Below are 14,081 nucleotides of genomic sequence, written 5' to 3' on the forward strand. Positions count from 1 at the left end.
AGGCATAGTTTGGTCTATGTTTTGTAGTTTGTTTGGTTGTTTGTTTTCCTTTTTGTTGTTGGGAGTTTTTTTGGTATGAATAGGCAGAAGCAGGAGCCATAGCAGCCTGATTCTTATATTGTTTGTCCATATAAGTGGCAAAAAGATTAATACCCTGAATAAAGAGGTTCTACTAGCCACTAAGAAAAAGCAAATACTATTCTGAAAATAGGCAAAGTGGGGCGCCTGGGCGGCTCAGTCGGTTAAGCTTCTATCTTTGGCTCAGGTCATGATTTCACAGTTCGTGGGTTCGACCTCCCCATCAGGCTCTCTGCGGTCAGCACAGAGCCTGCTTAAGATCCTCTGTCCCCTTCTCTCTCTCCTCCTTCCCCGCTCCTACTCTCTGTCTCTCTCAAAAAATAAACATTAAAAAATTTTTAATAAAATAAAAACAGCCAAAGGATTTGAGTAGATAATACAATTAAAATGAAAAATGGTTATAAAAATGAAAAGATGGACCTCAAAGACATGTAAAATTAAAGGAAAACATTTTTCAAGAATGCATCCCCTTTTCCTCTCAAAAAAATTGCCCCAAAATTAGGAGGACAAGAAAAACAAACCGCATATTTTGGGAAACTAGGCAACATACATAATTCCAATGCATAATGTATAAAATCAGAAAGTGTCAATGCAAATTGGGGAGATACAGAGACATTCTATTCATGATATAGCCACAATAACCTACGAGTTATTTAGGAATAAGCATGATATGCTGGTAAATTTTTAACTAGTTCTCTAAGAAAAGGTGTATGTATGTGTGTAATGTTTATATACATACATGTGTTAAATTTTTTGGTATTAAAGATGCATGGCACATAATATATAAATAAGAATAAGTTATACAATATTCTTTATTGAGAATTCCATATGGCCAATTGTTGATTTTTGCCAGTCTCTTGTACCTGTAGCCAACCTATGGTTGACATTAAGCAATGAGTGTAGTTCCAACCTGAATGTTGATTATTGTTTTCATTTATGTTAACAAGATGAATGAGAAACAAAGATATTATGTCAGAAGTTCACTCATTTGTCAATGATGTGAGTGAATATTTTGCTGAGTTTGTATAATAGCTTTCAAATACTGGAAAATATTTCTTGAATGTTGTATGCTATTTACCATGTAATAGGTATAGAAACAACACGCTTTTAAGTTTAATCTGCATGATAAGCATTTCCTCCATCACTTTCTTATACCTAATAATAATGAAAGTTATAGTTCTTGTTTATTTCCACGACCTAGCTACTCCCATTATGCCCAAGTTCAATCCATCATAGTGAGGTCACTGAATGTAGAGTAGGGAAGAGATGCCAACAGTATACCACCGTTATTAGCACTTCTCATAATTTTATATGTGTTTACTTCTTATCTATCTCCTCAAATCCGTAAGAGCAGAAATGTGCGGCTGCTTTTTCCTCCATTGTATCCTAGTGCCTAGAACAGAGTTTGACACACAGTAAACATTCAATAAATATTTGTTAAATAAAAAAAAAAATGTTCAACTTACTATATGCCAGGTACTGTCCTAAGTGCTTTATGTGTATTAAGTCTAACATCCTCACCGCAACCCTATGAGGGGGCACTATTATGATCTTCATTTTACAGATGAAACCAGAAGTGACTTACCCAAGTCACCCAGCAGGTAAGTGGTGGAGCCAGAACTTAAACCTGAGCACTTTGGCTCCAGATCTTGGACCCTTTTGAGAGATGCATTCTCTCAATGCATCAGAGCCATGACGCTGGCAAAGAGACATCTCCGAGTGTCAGATATGTGGCAGACTTTACAAGCAACCACGGCACATTAGAGCAAGCGGACAGGGATGATAGTTATGCTGGAACCGATTCATTATCTGACAGGTTCGGTTTTGTAGGAAATCTTTAAAGACATTTTACAGCACTGTTGGAAATTGTGGGAAGTAAGAAAAATCTTTGTAAATGACGAAGTAAGACAGCTGTTAACTCCAGGAAAACAGTAAGTTGAATGAATAAGTAAATGCAATTAGAGTACCCTACTTGATTCAGAGAAGCACAATATTTACCTAGTCATGATAATGAAAACCATGAACATGGATTTAATCAAAAAAAAAAAAAAGTTATGCTTTTGCTACGTTGGAAAAGGAAAGGGAGGAGGGAAAATACCTACATCTAGCAAATCGAAAGTCAATACAAAGCAGTAACTATGTGTATCCGTGTGTGTGTGTCTGTATATGAAGGCAAATGCAAAAGAAACATCTAAAATGTTGGAATTTTTTGTATTTGATATTGATATTTTGATAAAATGAAATTAAAGCAAAAGGTAGAAGTTTTCCATACTATTGTCAAGTTCAAAACATATGATGCCAATGTTGGCAAAAACATGTGAAAATCAGCACTTTCCTATACTAAGTGATGGAGCCAGCAGTTGGTATCACTCCAGAAAATAATTTGTATTTTGTATCAAAAGTCTTAAAAAAAGTTTTTTGACCCAGCATTTCCACTTAATGGAATCCATTCTAAGAAAAAACTTTAAATATGTGCAAAGACTAAGCCATTTTTTATTATAGCAAAAAAGAAAGGAATTAATGCAAATATCCAATATTAGAGCCTTAGTGTGTTTTCTTTAAATCATGGTAGAGTTGCATAAAGAAAAATTGTCTAGTTACTAAAAATCATATTGTAATTATATTAACCTGGAATTATATTTATGAACAATGAGAAAAATTTTAAACTGATAACAAAATACCAAAATGGTCCCATTTTGCTCCTCTGCCACAAAAGTATGTGTTTACACTAAAATGTTTTAAAATACATGGAACTCAGTAGCTATTGCTGGGTGATGAGTTTATGGGTGATTTATATGTGTTTGATTTTGCTTGTCTTTATATTATAACCTCTACTATATATCATTTACTTGTGAGATTGTTTAATAAACTTCAATATTGAGAAATCACACCTGAGGGGTGCCTGGGTGGCGCAGTCGGTTAGGCGTCCGACTTCAGCCAGGTCACGATCTCGCGGTGCGTGAGTTCGAGCCCCGCGTCAGGCTCTGGGCTGATGGCTCGGAGCCTGGAGCCTGTTTCCGATTCTGTGTCTCCCTCTCTCTCTGCCCCTCCCCCGTTCATGCTCTGTCTCTCTCTGTCCCAAAAATAAATAAACGTTGAAAAAAAAAAAAATTTAAAAAAAAAAAAAAAAAAAAAGAAATCACACCTGAAACAAAATACATCTTCTCATTAATGATTCAAGGAAATATTTGAAAACAAGTAAGAATGTGTTACCAGTATCAGACACAAAAACTAAATGTCTTTCGTCTAAAATAATGAGTCTGATGAAAAACCATCTACATGTTTTAAATCATAAAGAATGTCATATTAAAGTTGATGTAGGCTTCTTCATAAAGTCCAGAATATTAAAACTAAAAGTTACAGGGGCGCCTGGGTGGCGCAGTCGGTTAAGCGTCCGACTTCAGCCAGGTCACGATCTCGCGGTCCGTGAGTTCGAGCCCCGCGTCAGGCTCTGGGCTGATGGCTCGGAGCCTGGAGCCTGTTTCCGATTCTGTGTCTCCCTCTCTCTCTGCCCTCCCCCGTTCATGCTCTGTCTCTCTCTGTCCCAAAAATGGAAAATAAACGTTGAAAAAAAAAAAATTTAAAAAAAAAAAAAAACTAAAAGTTACAAAAGTTTCAAAAAAGTAAGATTCTTTTTTTGTTTTGTTCTGTTTCACTTTTCATTATGAAATTTGTCACCCATATACTCAATACCTAGATTTAACAATTGTTAAGTTTGTCCTAAGCGAAGTAGAGAAAGTCCTTTTAATAATGGGAATTAAAGAAGTTATCTATCTCAAAAAAAAAAAAAGAAAAATTTATCAGCATCACTAGTCATTATGGAAATGCAAATCAAAAGCACAATGAGATATCACCTCACACATGTTAGGATATCTATTATCAAAAAGACAAGATATAACAAATGCCAGGAAGTGGAGCAAAGGGAACACTTGTCTACACGGTTGGGAATATAAACTGGCACAGCCACTATGGAAACCAGTATCGACTTTCCTCAGTGAATTAAAAGTAGAACTGCATATGATCCAGCAACCCCACTTCCGGGTATATATCTAAAAGCCACAAAATAATTATCTTGAAGACATATCTGTATTCTCATATTTATAGCAATATGATTCACAACAGCCAAGGAATGGATACGACCTAAGTGTCCATCAATGGATGAGTGGATAAGGCAAATGTGGTAGATATATAAAGTGGAATCTTATTCCACTTAAAAAAAGAAGGAAATCATGTCATTTGTGACAACATGGATGAATCTGAAGGGCATTACGGTAGTGAAATAAGCCAGAAAGCCAGACAAGGACAAACAAAGCTCACATGGTATCACTGATATGTGTAATCTAAACAAAACAAAACAAAACAAAAAGTCAAGCTCATAGAAACAGAGAGTAGAAAAGTGGTTTTCAGAGGCTAGGGTGGGGGAACTAGGAAGAGGTTGCTCAAAGGGTACAAACTTTCAGTTATAAGATGTGTAAGTTCTGAAGATCTAAAGTAAAGCATGGTGACTATAGTTAACACTGTATTGTATAACTGAAATTTGTGAAGAGAGTAGAACTTAAGTGTTCTCACCCTCTGCCCCCCAAAAAGATAAACACGTTAGATGATGGATGTGTTCATTAACTCAATGGGGAAAACCCTTCAAAATAGATACATATATCAAATCATCCTCTTACATACATTACATATCTGATAATTTCACTTGTGAATTATACCTCGATAAATCTGAAAAAAATAGAAAATTTAAATGCCACGTTCTGTGGTACTTAGAATATTAGATTCTTTAAAGCACTAATTCAACCTAGGATGCATTTCTTACGTTTTCATATTTAAGATCTTCATTTCTGCATACTCAGAATAGCCGGCTCTTGTGTTTTGAAGATTTATCTTAATTCATGGTATTTTTTTCCTCTGCTTCTTAGGTACCAACAAAGGCCAAATGTGTTACTCAACTACTTCCCTCCCACCACCTCCACCGTCCCATCCAGCCAGCCAACCACCATTGCCAGCACCATTGCCAACACAACCGCCAGTCCCAAGTCTACCTCCCAGAAACATTAAGCCACCTTTAGATCTAAAGTAAGCAAAGATTATTTTGCCATTTCTTTGTCGGTCTCTTGCCATAGATTTTCAAACTATGCTTGGCTGAACGCTGAGAGTTCCGTGGTAAACTGCGCGGGCCACACATGTGAGCAGATGCAAGGAGAAGGAAGGGCTGAGCAGGCTGCTCTCATACCCCCACTTCCTTGAGCAACTCTTGTTTTATCTGTTTTTACCGTGGTTTTTTTTTTTCCTTAGGAGTTCATTTGAAAAAAAATTCCAGCGCCTTTTTAAAAGTTTTGAAACATTCCTCAGGTTAGCACTACAACTATCTCTTCCACCATCACCATCACTGCCCCCACCATCACCACCACCATCACCATCATCATCACCAGCACCACCACCACCATCCTTAAAGTCACCACCATTATCATCACCACCATCAAATCGCCACCAGCATTACCATTATCATCATTACTGCCGCCAACATCACCACTATGGCCATTATCACCACCATCACCACCACCAGCATTATCGACACCGTCACCACTATTATCACGAGCACCAGCACCACAATTTACTGACTACTTATGACTTGTTAGGAACTTTATATATATACGTGAAAAATGTTTTCCTCATTTCACAGATGAAGAAATGGGAATTTACAGAGGTTGAGTAACTTCTCCAAGATCACACAGGAACGTAGAGTAGAAATTTGAGGCAAGGTCAGTCTAAGTTCAAAGTAAACGTGTGCTTTTAACCACTCTGCTAAATAACCTCTTTAAGCAAAAAGCGCAGCTTTTCTCTCAAGCTTCAGATTTTTGGCAGTGTGTTTAAAAACTAAGAAACTTTTATTCAAGCCCACTCCTGCTTTTCTTAGATGGTGCTTTCTAGAAATGTCAAGACTGTATGGGTTGCTATGCACAAGTTTTTTATCCATGATTGACCAGAATAGCTGGTTGAGGAAAAAGGAAACAGAAAGTTGGACTAGAATGAATGCTGTTTTAAAAGGAAATAATTGTATAACGGCAAGTATAAATCCTTATGGCAAGTTAGACTATATCTTCCTTTTCATCTTCTAGAAAATTGCTTTACTTTGTTCTCCTTGAACACAAATAAGCAATATCCCAAAATATTTGGCAACAGTTTATTTTTCCTCCACTTCAATTCTTTACCAGACTGATGTTCTTTACATTTAATGTACTTAATATTTGTAATCCATATAATAGAATCTGTTAATAATGTCTTTATATTGAAAGTACTTCATATCCATAATCTATATAATAGAATCTGTCAATATCGATGCCTGATTGCCAGCTTTCCTTTACTGATGATCATAGTTTAGAGCAGGGGTTGAAAATACATCTGTCATAGGTAGCCACCACTATGTTTCACTTTATTGTGTTTGTTTGGAGTATAAATGCAGAAACTAGAAAGCGTTAGAGCAGCATAGTGGCTATTATCTTATCTGTGGCCCGCAATATGCATTTATATTGACTTCGTGGCCTTCGTGGCCTTCCAGGCATTTGATTTTAAGAATTCTAGTGGAAAGACTCTAATACCCCATGATATCTGGCTACCAAATAAGAGTTTAAGCCATCTGCCTACTAACATGTAAATGCTAAATAAATATTTGATTAGTTAAAACAACTAATTAACATGTGCTCTTACATACACTTGACTTCTATAATTATTTTGCTTTCACATGTATTAAATTCCATTTCTTGGAGTGCCTGAATGGCTCATCAGTTAAGCATCTGACTCTTAATTTTGGCTCAGGTCATGATCTCACACTTGGGAGATGGAACCCTGTGTTGGGCTCTGTGCTGAGCATGCAGCCTGCTTAGGATTCTCTCTTTCTCTCTCTCTCTCTCTCTCTCTCTCTCTCTCTCTCACCCTCACTCCCTCTCTCAAAAAATAAGTAAATAAATAAAATTCTGTTTATTTTCCCTAATTTTTTTCCTAGTCTGATAAATGTAATCCATTAGATCATGATCTTAATACATTTGAATATTATTATGTGACCTATCCCAGTTACTGGCTTCAGTTGTATCCAATTCTAGTGAGAAGTTTTAATAAATACCCTAAGCATGAATCCCTGAAAATATATAAGACATGAAGATGGATAATTATGTGATTGAAGAAACTGTGGAGAAGAGGAGTATTCAGCACTATTCTTGCTATATGGGGAGTTACCAAGACCACCATATATTTGATGATTCATTTAAAGGACGCAGAGGACCAGCAAATAGTAGTACTCATGGCTAAGATTAATCACAGTGACACTGTCCTTCTGTGCCTGGGAGGGACATGCTGAGATTTCTCCTTTCTCCAGCTTTACAAATGTGTAATGCTGCTTCCCAGGCAGCCCATTAGAGACAAATTTTTATTGAGAGGTGGTCACATAGACACCTTTTGCCTATTCACTACCAAAATACCAGACTTCTAGAAGGAGAGGAGGTTTTCACCCTAAGTCACATTGTCTATACAGTCTAGGCACAATAAATCACTCTTATCAATCAGGCAATTTTTCATATCAGTGTAGAGAATTTTTTAGAAGCTGAATTCCCAGATGCAAGCCAAGGGCCAATCATGGTGTCAGATTCTTCTAAAATGAGTAGCTTCAGACTTGCGATATTAATTCTTTTTGGCATACCTACTCCAGAATCCATACCTACTCCAGAATCCATTTTGATATGGTGGGAAATAAAAAGTTGTTTACAGAAGAAAGGATTTCAAGAATAGTCCTATAGCCTGTACTGCAAATTTATAAGAATGCTCATCAGTTTCTCAGGTTTTTCAGGAAATTCTTGAAAAAGTTGAAAGGGGTCTTCCAACCAACAAGACTCAAATTTTTTTCTTGTAATATTGTTTGCATCAGAAATTAGCAAAATCCACCAATTGTAATAAGCTTTACCTCATCCCTATTAAGAACTCCTAATTAGAAAGTTGGATTCATCTAAGAGTTCCTGACTCCACAAAATGCATACACTCAGGAGAAAGATGAAGAGAAACAAGAGTCTTCTTGGATGTTATACTGCCTAGACAAACAGTTATTGGGGAATCTGAAAGTTAATTGTCAGATGGAGAGATTAGAGTGAATGAAAGCTAAGGGATATTTACAATTTTTTTTTGAAGTAAAAATGTGGTGTGTAGTGAAAGACTTTCAGACTCCCATCAGAGAGCTTAAGTAAATCCCAAAATGAAGAAATATCTGGGTCAGAAACTTTCCCCCAAGTAGGGGAAGTTAGATGAGATACGAATAAGAAATAAGAGCAAAATTAGTCTTGATATTCAGGCTCAAAAACTCATATTTCATGTAAGAGGGAAATTTACAGGATAAATCTTTAAGTAAAATTGTGAGATATGGGTGTTCCTGTGCTTTTCCCCCTGCTGCCACCCTTTAAAACACACGCATGGGTGTTTTCCAGAGGCTCTCTCTACCAGCCTGCAAATGCCATTCCTCCCCTCATTGGTCAAAGGCCACTCTCAGGTCAAGCTCTAATAGATTTTTTTTTTTTACCTTCACTCAAGAATTGTTCTTTTGAGCCACTACTTTGTGCTTTTGTAATAGTAGTTCAGGAAATATCAGTGAACAAAATAAAGGTTCCTGCCCACATAGAACAGGGTGCAACAGACGAAAAGAATAAAAATAATGAGCAGGCCAAGGAGATAGTATGTTTGGAAATACTAGGTAGGAGAAAAGAGAGCAGGGTTAGGTGGTGTAGTGAGAGGGTGGGGTTAGGGACAGCATGTGGCAACTTTAAGAAAGGTGAGGGTAGCTCCCGTTATAGGCAGTTATACTTGAGCAAAGACTCAAGGAAATGAGGGGGGTAGGCTTGCGGATAGCTTAAGCAAGATCATTCAGGCAGAGAGAACAGACAGAATAAACGCCTAGAATGTTCAAGGACTAGGAAGGAGGTAACTGGAGCTGGAGCAGAGTGAGCAAGGAAAGGAACAGTAGGAAAAGATTTAGCTTGTGTAGAGCCTTGCCGGTCATGGCTGACATTGTGGTTCTTCTAAGTGGAATGATAACCGCTGAAAAAGGTCGAGCAGAGCATTGATGTTTTAAATTATGTTTTATCAAGATCACCTTAACAGCTCTATGAAAAGAGACAGTAGGCAAATGAAACAGAGACACTAGTCAGGCAGATATTGCCGAAAGACAGACACGATATCGTGGTAGCTGTAATCAAAATGGTGGCAGTGGAGATGGAGAGAGGTGTCCAGATTCTGAATATATTTTGAAGGTAGACACAACAGAATTTGGATCTGGGGTCTGAAGGGAAAAGAGAATCAAAGAGGGCTGCGGGGTTTTTGCCTCGAGCAACTATAAGGATGATGTTTCCTTCAACTGAAATGAGAGAGGCTAAAAATGAGCAGGTTTGGGAGTGGGGAAGATCAGGAAGGCATGGCTACTTTAAGCTTGAGGATCTTTTAAACATCCAAGTAGAGATATTGAGGCGGTAATTGGGTATAAGAAGTGAAGAGTTTGGGAGAAAGTTCTCGTTTAAAAACATAATAAATCAGGGAGTCATAGGCATATATTCCCCACTTAGAATCATGAGACTTCAAATCACCAAGGAAATGAGGCGGCTGGGTGTCTCAGTCGGTTAAGTGTCCGACTCCCGATTTCGGCTCAGGTCATGATCGCACAGTTTGTGGGTTGCGCTGATAGTGCGGAGCTTGCTTGGGATTGTCTCTCCCTCTCTGTCTGCCCCCCTACTTTTTTCTCTCTCTCTCTCTCAAAATAAATAAACTTTAAAAAAATCACCAAGGAAGTGAGTATAACTAGAGAGAAGAACCGAGCCCTGGGGCACTCCAACTCTACTAGCCTGGGAGAAGAAAAAATGAGCAAAGCGGGATAAAAAGGAACAACGAATAAGATAGGAAGAAAACAAGAGTGTGGTGTCCTGGAAGCCAAGTAAAGGGAGTATTCCCAAGAGGAAGGCAGTGATAACTGTGTCAGCTGCTGCAGAAGGTCAAATAAGTGAGGACTGTGAAGGTCAGTGTGGGTGAAGTCTCCTGGAATCGAGCTTGACTGAAATAGCTTTAGAAGACCAAGAAAGGACAGGAATTGGAAAGAGCAACGGTAAACAACTCTTTCAAGAGTTGTTCTCTTTCTCAAGGAGAAAAGAGAAGCAAAGGAATGGAGCGGTAACTGCTGGGAAAAAAGGAATTGAGATTTTTTGTTTTTTTTTTAAGATGGAAGAAATAGCAGCATGTCTGCATGCAGTGAGAAAGATCTAGTAAAGAGAGTAAAATGATAATGGCGGCCAGGGGAGAATTCTCGAAACAAGACTAGAGCAACTGGGAAGTAGTGTTCAGGTGAGGGAGTGGCTTCCCAAAGGAATAAAGAACTGAAAGGTTTACAATCTTCTCTAGGGTGGAGTCTGTGTTGCTTAAGGCAAAAAATCGAATTTTTAATTGGTATCAGGGAAGGAATTTCAGGAGATAGGGTGGCCTTTTTCACCTACCTCCCCGGAAGACACTTGTAATGACATCATTCAGATCAGGATGCCTTAAGAATGTAGAAGATTAGGGGCGCCTGGGTGGCGCAGTCGGTTAAGCATCCGACTTCAGCCAGGTCACGATCTCGCGGTCCGTGAGTTCGAGCCCCGCGTCAGGCTCTGGGCTGATGGCTCAGAGCCTGGAGCCTGTTTCTGATTCTGTGTCTCCCTCTCTCTCTGCCCCTCCCCCATTCATGCTCTGTCTCTCTCTGTCCCAAAAATAAATAAACATTGAAAAAACAAATTTAAAAAAAAAATAAAAAAAAAAGAATGTAGAAGATTGGAAGCAGATGAGAATCAGAAATAATAATCATCTTTAACAATAAAGTGGTTGCGACGAAAGTTCTATTTTATTTTAAATTGTACTGTTTCCCCACCTAGTGGTGAGAAGTCAGCTAGCTACATTTTCTGCTGTTACTCAGACATCTGAAGAGAAACTGAAACCCGTCGAAAGAGCTTGTGTATCATTACTAGTGTTCAGGTCAACATCTTTTAGTGTAACACGTTTCTTAGCACCATCGTTAAAGATTAACTATAATTTTAACAGCATAACTAATTCTTCATGTGAAGACAGAACCAACGGTTGAATATTTTGGTATACAAAACAAATTCCATGATTATTAATAGCAATGAGACAGGAAAAGTGAAGTAATAAGAAATAATAAATAATGGGAAGTGACTAAGGTTGGAAGAGGGAGAAGTTCAACAGTTCTTACCGTGAGATCACTCGTAGCCCGCTTCAGAGTTTATTGGCTCTAAAATCAGACGAAAAGTCAGAACTTACACCATTATAACATTTTATTAGTTACAAATTCTTAACATTCTCTGGAATTTGAGACTTGCCCTATCAGACGGGCACTCCCGGGTGGTCTTACCAACTCCATTTAGAAAGCACTGGCTGAAGCGAGTCGTACTTTTTATAAGTCCTCCTGCGTTCAATACAGGAAGACATGTTCCAGAGAAAAGTTCACAGAGATTTTATTCTCAGCAACAGCAGGTATAGAACAAAGTGTTGTGTGACTTTCTTCTTTAAAAAACACAAACAAAACCAACAATTAAAAGCTAAAGTCATTGGGGCGCCTGGGTGGCGCAGTCGGTTAAGCCTCCGACTTCAGCCAGGTCACGATCTCGCGGTCTGTGAGTTCGAGCCCCGCATCGGGCTCTGGGCTGATGGCTCAGAGCCTGGAGCCTGTTTCCGATTCTGTGTCTCCCTCTCTCTCTGCCCCTCCCCCGTTCATGCTCTGTCTCTCTCTGTCCCAAAAATAAATAAACGTTGAAAAAAAAAAAAATTTTAAAAGCTAAAGTCATGAATAGCAAATAAGATATAAAGGTCAACAGCTTTACATCTTTAAAAGTCAGGAAATAGAGCACATTAGAGCTTTCTAAAAATGATGGACGTGATACTGATTTAACCTTGCCTTTCCTATGTAATTCTGCACGCCACAGTGTGAAACTAAAGAACTCGTGAGAGGTCCTCGTTGAACAGACACAGGGTTATAACAACCGATAAACTTCCTTTTCTTCTTTACCTGCTCCCTCTGCTTACAGCCTGTGCCACTATGGGTTGTGACTGGTTTCATTGTTTGCCTCCAGGGGTAGAGTTTCTCAAAGCCTGCAGCACTATTTTTTTGTTTTTTAAATAATTGGTGACTATTTTTTTAAAGTTTTTACTTATTTATTAGAAAGAGAGAGAAAGAGAATGAGCAGGGGAGGGGTAGAGACAGAGGGGGACAGAGGATCTGAAGTGCAGTCCGTGCTGACAGCGAGGGGCCCAATGCAGGGCTTGAACTCACAAACCTTGAGACTATGACCTGACCCAAAGTCGAGGCTTAACTGACTGAGCCACCCTTTCGACCCGGCAACAGTTTAATCTCGGTTTATTCATGACATTCACCTGCCTCGTGTTTTTCCCTTTTATTCTTCACTCTCATTCTTATACGATTTATTATCTATTGAACATTTGCATGTTATATATGGTGAATTCAGACTTATATAAACTAACATCTACACGCTATCGTGTTAGGTCTATGAACCAATGTGTGCATGCAAACATTATCTGTAAGTGATTAATGGTTTGTATAAACATGCAGCCACATATGTATGAAAGTGCTATGCAGATACTCTCCATTCTGCACATATTTGTTACTCATCCACCCAAGTGTTTTAGGAAGTGAGCTGCAAGTCCAGTAGTCCTTTTGACCTAATTTTTTTTTTTTCAAAAATGATAATAAACAGGGGCGCCTGGAAGGCTCAGTCGGTTATGTGTCTGACTTTGGCTCAGGTCATGATCTCGCAGTTCGTGAGTTCGAGCCCCATATCGGGCTCTGTGCTGATAGCTCAGAGCCTGGAGCCTGCTTCCAATCCTGTGTCTCCCTCTCTCTCTGTCCCTCCCCCATTCACACTCTGTCTCTCTCACACTCTCAAAAATAAATAAACATTAAAAAAAATTTTTTTAATGATAATAAATAATTCACTTTCATAACAAAAGTTAATGGGGACAAAATTAATTCATCACAAAAAATCAAAGTCTTACTCATGACTGGAATTATTCTAATAGCTTTCTAAAAATGATAGTCATAATAATAATAATATAATAATAATAAACTAATAATAAACTAGCAAAGTGGCAATCTCTTTCATCAAGGGGATTATAGTCTCATAGTAGGAAGAGACACTTGCAAGCAATCGCTCTATAATTATAGTAACACAAAATAATCAGTATAATGAAGCAATGTATGACACATAGAAGCAGCAACCACGTGGGCTTAAGGCATCAGAGATAACTTCACAGAGGAGGGAATGTTTAAAGAGAGCCTTATAGATTAAGGAGGACCATAAGCAGATGATAAGAAGAAAGATTATCCTAGAAAAGGAAAAGAAAGTGAGCTAAGCACAGAGCAACAAGAAACCAGAGAGTGTTCAGAGAGTGAGTCGGTATTAATACATGAAAAGAAGATGAGAGAAGAAGAAATAGCCGCTGGGGTGGCTCAGTTGGTTAAGCGTCTGACTTAGCTCAAGTCACGATCTCATGATTCATGAGTTCAAGCCCCATGTCGGGTTCTGGAGCCTGCTTTGGATTCTGTGTCTCCCTCTCTCTCTGCCCCTCCCCCACTCACCCTCTGTCTCTGTTTCTGTTTCAAAAGTAATCAAGTAAACATTAAAAACTATTTTTAAAAAAAAGAAGAAGAAACAGGAAAAACAAAACTGCAAAAGAATAGGGCTGGGCATAAGAACTTTGTATACCATGAAAGGGGCTGTAAATTTTATTCTGTAGAATGTCAATATATTTTGACGTCTAAGGTATTTATGTCTTGTGCTTTTAATTAATACTCAATTCATTAAATTTAATAAGGCAAAAGTCTAATTTATTTTAGGTACTTAAGTTCACATAATATAACTTGCTATCTTATTTATACATCTAGTAATTTTTATTTAATAAGAACAATTACTTTCAGG

The 14,081-nt window shown here is 38.1% G+C and overlaps 1 protein-coding gene and 1 long non-coding RNA gene across 5 annotated transcripts in view; both read left to right on the top strand.

The window, feature by feature from the left end:
* Nucleotides 1-14,081, top strand: part of FYB1 (FYN binding protein 1) — a 161,782-nt gene that overhangs the window by 106,716 nt on the left and 40,985 nt on the right. For all 4 annotated transcript variants that reach the window (XM_047093239.1, XM_047093231.1, XM_047093252.1 and 1 more), the window contains one exon: nucleotides 4,998-5,154. In XM_047093239.1, the coding sequence (XP_046949195.1) occupies nucleotides 4,998-5,154 (157 nt within the window). The remainder of the gene's footprint in view (nucleotides 1-4,997; nucleotides 5,155-14,081) is intronic.
* LOC124522080 (uncharacterized) lies at nucleotides 5,386-6,416 on the top strand. The gene is made up of 2 exons (XR_006964672.1): nucleotides 5,386-5,430; nucleotides 5,762-6,416. It is a non-coding gene; the product is annotated as an uncharacterized LOC124522080 (long non-coding RNA).

The sequence above is a fragment of the Lynx rufus genome, unplaced genomic scaffold (genome assembly GCF_022079265.1).
Source record: "Lynx rufus isolate CCGP_SWC_20201006 ecotype Redwood Valley unplaced genomic scaffold, mLynRuf1.p SCAF_1, whole genome shotgun sequence".
Classification (NCBI taxonomy): domain Eukaryota; kingdom Metazoa; phylum Chordata; class Mammalia; order Carnivora; family Felidae; genus Lynx; species Lynx rufus.